The sequence below is a fragment of the Haplochromis burtoni genome, unplaced genomic scaffold (genome assembly GCF_018398535.1).
Source record: "Haplochromis burtoni strain Fernald_Lab_line unplaced genomic scaffold, NCSU_Asbu1 Contig_224, whole genome shotgun sequence".
Classification (NCBI taxonomy): Eukaryota; Metazoa; Chordata; class Actinopteri; order Cichliformes; family Cichlidae; genus Haplochromis; species Haplochromis burtoni.
The window spans coordinates 780,213-791,605 of record NW_024582585.1 but is presented as its reverse complement, the minus strand read 5'-3'; the positions used below and the strand labels follow the sequence as shown (position 1 = coordinate 791,605).

At 41.3% G+C, this 11,393-nt stretch overlaps 1 protein-coding gene across 1 annotated transcript in view; it reads right to left on the bottom strand.

The window, feature by feature from the left end:
* Window positions 1–2,678: 2,678 nt before the first annotated feature.
* Window positions 2,679–11,393, bottom strand: part of flncb (filamin C, gamma b (actin binding protein 280)) — a gene marked incomplete in the record, with an annotated part of 57,174 nt that continues 48,459 nt past the window's right edge. Inside the window, 12 exon segments of the mRNA XM_042226719.1 lie at window positions 2,679–4,063; window positions 4,153–4,359; window positions 4,747–4,965; window positions 5,046–5,222; window positions 5,609–5,741; window positions 6,361–6,476; window positions 7,942–8,079; window positions 8,416–8,685; window positions 9,670–9,927; window positions 10,063–10,185; window positions 10,449–10,601; window positions 10,687–10,890. Of these exon segments, the coding sequence (XP_042082653.1) occupies window positions 3,876–4,063; window positions 4,153–4,359; window positions 4,747–4,965; window positions 5,046–5,222; window positions 5,609–5,741; window positions 6,361–6,476; window positions 7,942–8,079; window positions 8,416–8,685; window positions 9,670–9,927; window positions 10,063–10,185; window positions 10,449–10,601; window positions 10,687–10,890 (2,186 nt within the window).

Here is an 11,393-nt window from a genome sequence, read left to right as displayed (position 1 = left end):
TTTTCTGTTTGACGTTTATTCAGCTGTGTGAAAACCCCGGAGGAACCCTCCTGAGGGATTAATAAAGTTACATTTAATTTAATCTAATCTAATAACTTTAATCTCAGCCAAACTGATTTAGTCACGAACAAATAAAACACTGAAAAAGCCAAACAATAACATTTTTAAGTTATCAAAGTGACTATATCATGTTTAACCCGAGTAGCGAAAGACCGCGGGGGTTTGAAAACGATGTTTGGATCGGCTCAGATATTTGAAGTTTACACAGCTACATTCTCACCTGAAAATATGTTAAAAGATTTTTTGCGACCCAGAAAGAGAAATAAGAGTAATATTAAATCTAAGCAGCTGCCGCCATTGTTGGAAACTGGAATTGGCTGGGCCGCACTATGAATTCTGCGATATGGTTTTTCAATTTTGTTGTCCGGCTGGAAAATCGGGAAAAATTCGGGAGAATGGTGGCTTCGGGAGATTTTCGGGAGGGGCACTGAAATTCGGGATTCTCCCGGAAAAATCGGGAGGGTTGGCATGTATGGTTGTGGCAACATAACCTTGTCAAACACCTCAGAGTAAATCATATCACAGAATATGACGAGTGTATGTTGAGGTGAACTGAAAAGGAGAGGGACAGGTGCTGCTAGGGCGAGACAGACGTCTCTCACGGAGTCCTTTAGTGCTGCAGGCAGGCAAGGTGTTCAAATAGCACAACTTCAGTTTTTTTATTTCTATATGATGAACTCTGCATTATTAAGTGATAAGAACAAGTAATCTGATGTCCTGTAATTATTATGACACTATAATTTGAGATACAATAAATAAAAATACGTTTTTGTACAAAGTATCGGTATCGGATCAGTATCGTCGATACCACCCTGAATATTACTTGGTATCGGATTGGAAAGACAATCAGTGGTATCACACATCACTAGTTACCAAACCCGACATCCTCATTTTGAAGCTTAGCTCCCTTTACCTACTACTATAGTCTTTTTTTTTATTTCCAGAAGCGAAACAAGTGTCATAATGCTAACTAACTTGGTAATCAGTCTGTATCCACAGATTATATGAGCCACATGTGAAATAAGCCTCAGTCCAATTTGAACAGTGAGATATAAAAATGCTGTAAGCATGTTTATTTCTGCTGTAATTTTGAGCATTTTAACATGAGACTGATTCACTGCTGGCGCCCCTGCTGGACATCAAAGGAACTACAGGCTTTAGTTCTTCAGCGTCTCGCGTACGAAGTACCTTCGCTGCACAGTTTCCCGCTAAGTTGACTGTAGCCCCTGGCAGGTTCAGTTGAACTTTGACCTCGGTGAGCTATGACGTCTATATCTCAGATTGACAGGTGCAAAACTTGTCGTAGTACAAGCAGAGCGCTGCAGCAAGTTCAACACAAACGTTGGGCTGCTCGCTCAACCAGCACTCGCCACTTCCTGTGTGATCAGCCTTCAGAAGTTGAGTAGCTGGGCAGCCCGATTAAGATAATGGAAGAACTATTGTCTGTTCTTGTTGTTTTTTTTTTCTTTTTTCTTGTTAAAGCAGAAACAAGAAGACAGACATCCATTAAGCAGATTAAGAGAAGTTCAGCCTTTCCAGGAGGAATTTCAAAGTGGGAAACTTCACAGAGAGTGATATGAACACCTTCTCTTCTCTGTTGGCCAGGCGGATCTTTTTAAATAGGACTCTTTCCCCCCAAGATTTGGCCACTGGATAAGAGAAGTCATGGGTCACGTTCATCTTGAAGATATCAGCTACACCATAACAGGATCTATTGGAAAATCCCGTGCTACCTGATAACATTCATATCCTTTGCTGAAAGCATGGCGGCTGGTATTATTAAAACATACTGTGATGCTATTATTGACCTATGTGACATAATTATAATTTATTTTTAAATATTACTGAGAAAACATGTTGATAATTCCTAACTATCTTTGCATGCTTAATAATCTGGTATTGTATTTATTTTGGTTCATATAGTCTGTATTGTGTTTTTTTTCTCAAAACAAAATACAATAAAGACTTTGTTTGAAAACAAAGACTGTTTCTCGGGTTCTATTTGCCGTTTTTACTGGTTTCTGCTTCCACCTGCTGGTCCTTTGCAGCACCACAGTCACACAGATGCCCTCAGATCACATTCAGCAGCTTCTCTGCTTAAACCCTGAACATGATATTCCCACTGCTCATCTTCCAGCCATTTAAATAACAATGTCTAATATGACTAGAAATCGTCTCCAAACAACTTCAAATACATTGCCCCAGTTTATTTAATCAGAGTATTGGACTCTTCCTTACCATTTTTGTCTTTGGTGTTTCATAAAATTTGAACAAATTAGATTTTTTTTTATGAATTTCTTTTCATCTGCTTCCATTTGAAGGAGCTGTAACCCGAGTCTCAGATAATGGGCCTGTATCTGTCTTTCTGTCCGAAACAAGCTGTTTCACTCCTCCCCCAGGAGGACAACTTTTATTCTGGTTGGCTACCCCTCACAATCAGAAGGCTTGAACAGCAGGTGGGCGGACTTCTGTCTGACACGATCATAATAGAATACACCCTCTGCATGACATTATATACCAAGAGTTTGAAAATGAGATCAGACAGCAGTCTATTGTACAACACAGGAAAGAGGAAAAGCACAGTAGATTGCTCTCCATCATGAAAATGAGATGAGAGATTTCACAGATAAACTTTTATTATGCCTGCACAGTGTCGCAATACAGAAGGTTAACATATCAAACACTTAAACTTTGCTTCACTCATACATATAAAATCACTATAAAATGTCACTCTAATGTCTGCTACTGTTTTTCCAACATTCACAAAGGAAACGCCACTTCACTTCCTTCCTGTGGTTTAAAAAAAAAAAAAATCCATCATCACCTGCTTCTCTCAACAGTAAGACCATTTTCTGTCAAAGAAAATCAAAGGAGAGAAAAATGCTGCAGGATAAATAAAAACAGAAGAGTTTGTTAACGTCACAGCCCAGCTCATCTTGATCATTCCACATCCCACAACTGGGCCTACGCCACATGAGCGATCTGGCACAAACCCTGACATACAGAGACCTGCCGAGTGCATCTGATTCAACATGGAGGGAAGATAGTCTCTCGCTCACCTGAAACTGAATGCTGAGGAAGGGGAGACTTTGCCTGCTGAGGCTAACTAAACACCATTTTTCACTCAGAATATCTTCGAAAGACATTAAACTCATCCATGAGAAAACATGAATGCTTTTAGGGATCTGTAGTTATCAAGCTAACTTTGGGTTTAACTCTGTCTTTTCAGGGTTATAAAGGTGGTATGTCACCATGGTAACTGATGCTACAGACCAAAGTTGCTCCAGGTTTTGTTGCAGGTAAGCGTTCACCATCTACTGACCAATCAGATTTTTGGACGATAGTCACCATGGCTGGAGTGCAGACAGTCCAAGGGTCTGAAGTGTTCGTGGTTATCGGATGAGCATCAGTAAGAAATAAGGATTCTTAGAGAAAGTTTATAGTTTCCTGTTTTTACAGATGGAGATAAGAAATAAAGGACTCGGAAGCACTTTTTCCCCTCACTGACGTTAAAACTGTTTCTTCTGTTTAAGCTAACTTCTGAATTGTTTGGTTTGTGGGAGCAAAAGAGCAACTTGCAGCTTGAATTTTTCACTAAATATGAGGTGTGATGAAAAAGTTCAGAGAAGTGGACACACAAAAAAAGATGGAAATGTATGCAGTCTCCCCTTCATGGTGACCTCAGACACCTCTGGACCTCTGAGTGCTGCATATCTTCAGAAATACTAACAGAAAATCTGTCATCAAGAAAATAAACTAGTCCAGATAATGCAGATCACATTTTAATCCAGTCTTGGACAGTGAAGAGTTCAGTTTTAAGGGACTGTGACATGAAACGGACTGCCAGGGACGTTCTCGTCTCCCCACTTCACAATGAGGATGTAGCTGCCCTGCTCTTTAACAGTATACGTGACATTGTACATCCTGTTGCCCATGTGTTTGACGTACACTTCCTCGCAGGGTGTCTTCGGCCCGTGGACACCGACCATCAACATGTTTGTGCCTGCAAGGAAAAAAACGGAAATATCGTGAGTGGTGAAGAAAAATCTCAGATTTGACTTTCACGAAAGACAGGAGGGACGAAATGGTCACCTGATTTACTGCAGTCGACTGTGAAGGTGTTCTTCTGACCAATGAAGGCCTTTGAAAGGCCGGCGCCTCTGGAGATGACTTTACTGGCATCTGAGGAAAATTTAGGCAGAGAGGCAAAAGGGCTGCCCATCGCTACTGACTTGCTGACGGTCTCCACAAGAACAGACGACGTCTCATGCAAACTGTGGCCACCTGACAGACGAGGTCCTGGAAGAAGAAGAGTTAGAGTCAGCTTTCTCCAACAGTATGTGGACATCCCTTCAGGTTTACTGAAAAGGAGGAAAAGGAGTCATATGGTCAGTATCACCAGCTATGTAGAGCTTGGTGTCCTACAAGTGCATAAAAACAATTGGTTCCAAACAAGCTTTATTTAGAACTGAATGTGCTCTTTATCTCTGGAGGAATCAGTGGAAAGTGATGAATCATGCTTTATTTCCAGGAATCACTACGCCTGAAGGCAGCATGCAGACTGTACACAACAAGACCGAATCACTTTCATCCTCATTTCCAAGGAAACCCCAGGAAACTATACCCGTGAGTATCAGGAAAACTCACGGACTGACCTCAGTAAAAGGTCAATGGTCATTGACCCACCTGATACTTTGGCCTTGAAGGGGCTGCCTACAATGTGCTGGGGTCCTCCATACTTGATGGAGATCATGTAGCTTCCAGGAGCCATAGGTGTGTAGGAAACCTTATACCCCTCAGGAGACTCCTGACAATCCATCTTAACCTTTGATGGGCCATCAATTGTCACGGACAGTGCTCCTGAGCCGGCGTTACAAGTATTGACAATAAACTCGGATGCCATGCCTAAATAAAGTGAGAACGCTCATTAAAACTCTCCTTCATCAAATGACTTCAAAGTTAAAGACTTTGTTTTTTGTATATACCTGTGGTTCCTCCCTCCAGACCTGACCCAAACGCAGACACCATTCCTGGATCTCCGACCTGACCCGGTTCTCCTACTCTGATCTTGAAGGGACTGCCGGGGACATGGCTGCCATTAAAACGAACGTCTATAGAATGAACTCCATTCTCCTTTGGGATGAACCTGATAGCATGCTGATCTGTAGAAACAGGAAATCATTGATTTACAAACAGTTCTATAACCACCGTAAATACAGACTTTGAGAAAGAGGTTTCTTATACGAATGACTCTATAATCCTGTATTTAATATGAAGATTAAATACAGGAAAGATTTAAACTTCCAAACACTCTGAAAAATTACAAATTAAAATGAATAGTTAAGCAGTAAATAACAGTCTTGTATTTATAGCAAATAAGTGATCTGAACCTGAAAAACTAAAAGGTTGTGGGCCCAGACTTGAACCTTGTGGAACTCCAAATGTAATTTTGACTGGGTTAGGAAATCGTGGTGGATCCATGTTTGGTTTTTAATTGTACTCAAAAGTCCTAAAGATCACTTCACTAACAGCTATAATGGGGTCTTACCGCTGTCCAGCTCAGTGATGTAACACTCTTCGGTGGCTCCTGATGGCGTGTGGATCTTGGCATCAATTAGCCCTCTTGCTCCATTGAGCTGCACTGCAAAGGAGGCCTCCTGACCCACCTTCAGACCCATCTCCTGGTAAAGAAAAGGGATTCAGTGCTTTGGACCATGGAGATTAAAAGTGTTCAACAAGCAGTTCTCGGTTATTTTAAACAAATGGAATATGCTTCCTCAGTACTGCAGATACTCATTTAAGTGTTTTTACAAGATTTCTTTGGTGGTCTGATTAATAAAGTTTGTAGTGCCTGTTTTTATATTTATGCCTATGTTTTAAAGATTTGGCTTTAACTATAAATTGTTTAATCAAAACTATTTAGTTTTTTATTTTTAAAATAGAAATTTGTCAGTTTAGTTTTATTTCTGTCTTTTTTTGTGAGATCCTCCATAGCCTTTTTTCTGTTAATGTTACCAGCATAATTTTTTTTTAATTTCACAATTTAACATATTGTGACTTTGTTTTTTTTCCCTACTTGTACACACATTTGTTATATCTCAAGAATAAATGTGTTGCATACAAAGAAAGAGGACAGCGATTAAATATTCAGAGATAAATATACACACCTATGAACCCAAATACAATCCTCAACACAGCACAGTTATTGAGACTCTAAAAATAAATCTGTCCACAGTAAATATAATTCTCAAAGGGTTTCATTTCTGTAAGCTCAGCTGGTAGATTTAGATCTTTCCTCACCTGCAGGCTGGTGATGGTGAGGCGGCGAGCGTCATCTGACAGTGAGGCGATGGGGACGGTAAAGGGGGAGTCTGGGATATGTTCATCATTGAATTTGATGGAGACCTCATAATCACCTGAACAAAAGAAATATATTATTATTGGAGGGATATGCACTTTCTCCTTTAATACTTTAACGATCACAACAATTTGCAGATCCAATGATAAAAAAAAACAAAAACAATATAACATTATAACAAGGAACTTCAAAAACATTTAGGCTACGTTCACACTGCAGGTCTTAATGCTCAATTCCGATTTTTTGATCAAATCCGATTTTTTTGGCTGCTCGTTCACACTACAAATAAAATGTGACAGCAAACGCGCTCTAGTGTGAACCCTCAAATGGCCCGCATGCGCAAAAGAAGACGTCATACACAATGCGCTCTGTTTAGACCCAGAGCAAACAGTATTGTTTGACTGATGGCCCTTAATATAAAGACTTCGGACTTCACGTTTCCCAATTTTTGCTTTAAGTTATTTTGTTATTTACATAATAATGTAAATAACCTAATAATTATCATTATTGCTGTTTTAGAGGAGCGGTGCTTCAAAGGATAGTTGCAGATTTCTGTCATAATCTGCAGATTATACAGTACAAATAAAATGTTCACGTTTCTCCAACGCTGTCTTCCCAGCAGTTTCACTGGATGGCCAGGAAGCGTTCGCGATGTCTTATCGGGCGCTTCTCCGGCGCTGATAATTGGTGTCTGTCTTGTGTCAGTGACGTAAAAGATGGATTTAATGCGACTTGACCGTTCAAACAGCAGTCGCTTTCTAAAACATCGGATATGTATCGGATTCAGTACCACATACGAAAGTGACCCAGATCGGATTTGTGCCGTTCACACTGTCATACCATGATCGGGTATGGGTCACATAGGGTCAAAAAAAAAAAGTAAAAAAAAAAGAAGTCGGATTTGATGCGCTTTCGCCTGCAGTGTGAACGTAGCCTTATACTGTTTTTAAGTTCTAATTTTATTTCTGTTAATCTGCAAGTTTGTTTTTCAAAAGTTGCCCATTTACCATGAGTTCTAACTTTAATCTGTTTTTTTTTTTTTTTTTTTTGTTTTTATATATCGTTCCAGAGGCAGAGCACGCTTACACTTTTACAATTACAATAATTATACTGTGACATGGATGGATTTGAACTAAACTGGTCCTGGGCGAATATTTGAAATGATAAAATTCAAATAGTGATTCCAGGCTTGTGCCTTTGTTGCTATGTAGGTAGAAACCTTGTGGAATATAAGTTTGTATGCAGATCAAACCCTTTACCATCAGATACAGAATCCTAATGATGTTTATTGTCAAATTTTCACACAAATAAGGAATTTGTCTTGCTGTTATGGTGAAAAGAGTGATACAATTAATCAGAGGAATAAAAACAAAACAAAAAACAAATAAACACCGCAATAATCTGTCAGAGAGTATTAAAAGTATTAAAATTAAAATGATAACATCACACAGAAATAGGTTAGGCTTCTTTCATTGGCTGAAATAAATCTGAGAGGCTTAAGCCAAATATCTCTTGAGACTTACCAGGTTCCTGCACTACGTAAATAACTCCACAGGATCCATCTTTCCTGTCTTCAAATGTTATCTCAGCCTTGCTGGGTCCTTCTACAGCAATAGAGAGACCTCCAGCACCAGCCTCTCTGGTCCAGATACTGAACTCCGCTGCAAAACAACACAAACTGTGAGAGCTGCAGTTCCTATGGTGGCCACTAGAGGAGCTTTTTTGTAAAGAAAATTTTTAAAATTGAACTGAAATAGCAGACATATCATCAGTGAAACAAAATTAGGAGCATGGGTGTTTCAAGAGTTCATTTGACACATCACAGATGGATGTTTTGTTTCCTGTGACCAAACCTTGCTGACATGTAGGAGCATGTCAGCATGCTTCTTCATCCAAAGATTCAAATGAAATCAAAGTTGTTACAGAAGAAGCAAAAAGAAACCGGTTCATAAGGACAGAAGAAGAGATAAGGAACAAATGTAAATTCTACAGCCCACCTGGGATTCCTGCCACTCCGCGGTCCAGCCCAGTGCCTCCTGCTCTGACCTTGTGGGCCCCTCCCTCTCCCAGGGGCCCCACAGTGAACTGGAAGGGGCTCCCAGGGACGTGCTGGCCCCGGTATTTGACGTTGACAGTGTGAGGTCCCATCTCCTGAGGGATGAAGCGGACGCTGTAGGTGCTCTCTTCTCCTTTAATGATCTCTGCGTCCTCTGTCTTTCCTCCAGGACTCGTCACCTGAGCCGTCATCTCCTGGTTAGCTGCCTCACCTGACAGGATTAGGAGAATGTTACTGAGGATCAGATGATTCATCCAGCAGATGTTTCATAGTCAGTTTTTACATAGCATGCACCAAAAAAAAAAATCTCGCATCATGCACTGGTTAATATGTCACGGATTTAGATTTTGTAGGTTTTTGGTCTATAGCATGTTTATTTTTTAATTTTTAGTAGCTAAAATTAGGTGTGGAGCTCCTCAGAAATCAATCCAAGGTCCTCTTTTCTTTTTTCAATTGTTAGTTCAGTTTGAACAAATCATCTCATTCAATAGTAACATTTAAGTGAAAATACATTTTTATGAAGAATTTGATAAGAAATAGTGATGATAAATACTTGAACTGCAATCTTTTAATAATTTTACAAATTTAAAATGTTTCCTTGAGAGTGCGTATTACTAATATGCTTAATGGATGTTTGTCTTTGTCTTTCTGCTTTAAAATAGTCTTAAAGATGAACAGAAATCAGTTCTTCCACGTCTCAGTCAACAAAAACAACAGCAACCATTAACCTATAAAAAAACCTGCTTTTCCTCAAAAGTCCACTAGAGGCTCCAACAGTACAAACATGGCCCAGAAGTCTCTGAACTGGACTTCTGGGCTGTATTTGTACTGTTGGAGCCTTTTAAAGTTTTTTTTAATTTTTATTTTTTATCTGACCAATGATATGACTGCTGAACCTGTAAGCAGCTCCTTCCTTTTACTGCAACTATAAACCCAACACATTTCTTTATTGCTGTATCTGAGATTAGGCACAGTGCCCACATCAGGCCAGACTGAATAACAATACTACCTTAATCCAGACATTTTGACAGCAGAATGCAGACAAAGAGAAGTGAGAGAGCTGGAAGAATCAGAGCAGGTTAGAGGGTTAGCATGGGAGGCCATTACAGCACAACACTCTGTTAAATCAGCCACTCTCACTTACCACACACACACACACACACACACACACACACACACACACACACACACACACCGTTCTGCAGCGGCTGTCGGCTGCCGGTCGGCATCCCGCTGAAGCCACTAAGACTCTCTCGCCCTAGAAAATCTCCAAATACGTCTCTAAAGGGATCGCCTCCGACCTGCGTGCTCTCCTCCACCCGCACCTCCCTCTTGGTCTCTCCGGCTCGGGTTTTGCTGATCTCCGTCCGCTCGGTCCGGGTGTAGGTGTGGCTGCTGCGGGTGAACGTCCGGGTCAAACGCTCCTGAGCCGAAACCATCTGAAACCAGTTTCCTGCGACCCAGAGGAGAAGCAGGAAGGAGGAGGAGGAGGAAATAGTGGACAAAGACGAGGAGGTGAAGAGAAGGAAGCAGGGAGGGCAGGAGCCGATAGGAGGAGGATGAGGAGGAGGCAGATATCACAGCTCACCTGGTATTTTGAGGTTGAGGTCACATGTGCTGCCCACGGTGGCAATGGCGGGTGCCTGACGTTTCCGGGTGATGCTCTCTTTCATCCGACCTTCACCAAACACCTTCACCGTGAACGGACTTCCTGTTCACACAAACATCACATCACAACTGAAAGCCGAAACTCTTAGACCCTCATGCTTTGTCCAGAGCATCAGATCAACACCTAGCTCATCGGATCTGAACCAATGATCTATCTAACTCTTTATGGTAGTTACAGGAAAATGTTTTGTACTTGTGAAGAACTACTTCAGGCATCTGCATTCATCTTTTATACCATCTGCAGTGGTACGTTCTCTTTCTACAAACTAATTTGCCTCAAATCAAACTTGGAATAATTTTTCGTACCTGGCACATGCTGGTCGGCGAACTTGATGTTGATGATGTAGTTTCCTGGTTCTGTGGGACAGTAGGTGACCTTACATGTCCCGTCCTCCACGTCCTCACAGTTGATGTCCACCTTACTGGGACCCTCGATGGACAGACCCAGACCTCCATAACCTGCCACAAACACAGACATTGAGGGTTAGAATTGAAATCCTGAGCTTCAGCGCTCTGATTGTGTGGATGAAGGTTGAATCCTCGCCTGCATTCCTTGTGTCCACAATGAACTCAGCCACCTCGAACACGTGTCCCTCCACCAGCCCCTGACCGTAAACCTTCACCTTGCTGGCATCTCCGATCTCCGACTGACCCACCATGATCTTAAACGGACTATTGGTCACATGTTTCCCGTTCTTCTTCACACTGACCACGTGTTCACCAACTTCCTTTGGTGTGAAGGATATTCCTGCAGGAAAGAGACATGTCATCAGAAACGTGGAGTCTCTTGTACAGCTGTGCGAATTTTTTTTACTGTAGAAAATCACACGTCCGTGTAGGAATGGGAATTGAGATCCGAGTAGTTCAGTTCTTTTGAATCGTCTGCCTACCTATCTGTCCCACTTATCGGTTTTTGCACGCTACAATCTGCTGATTTCAGTTTGTGTGTCAGAGGAGGAAAATAGTTGGGCAGTTTCCAGTGTGGATGTGGACTTTTATTTTTATTGCACAAAAGGACGAGAACGCGATGGTAAAGTGCAAACTGCATCCAGGATAGACACAACTGCATCATATGCTGATAACACAAATTCACCTCTTTTCTAACATCTGCACAGCCAACACTAAGCTAGTATTCAACCCAGAAAAATGTAAAAACTGAGTGTCTGCTGACATAGCTGGACTGGCCATCGGGCGTACCGGGCATTTGCCCGGTGGGCCGCTGGCGATTTTTTGTTTTTATGGGCCGATGGA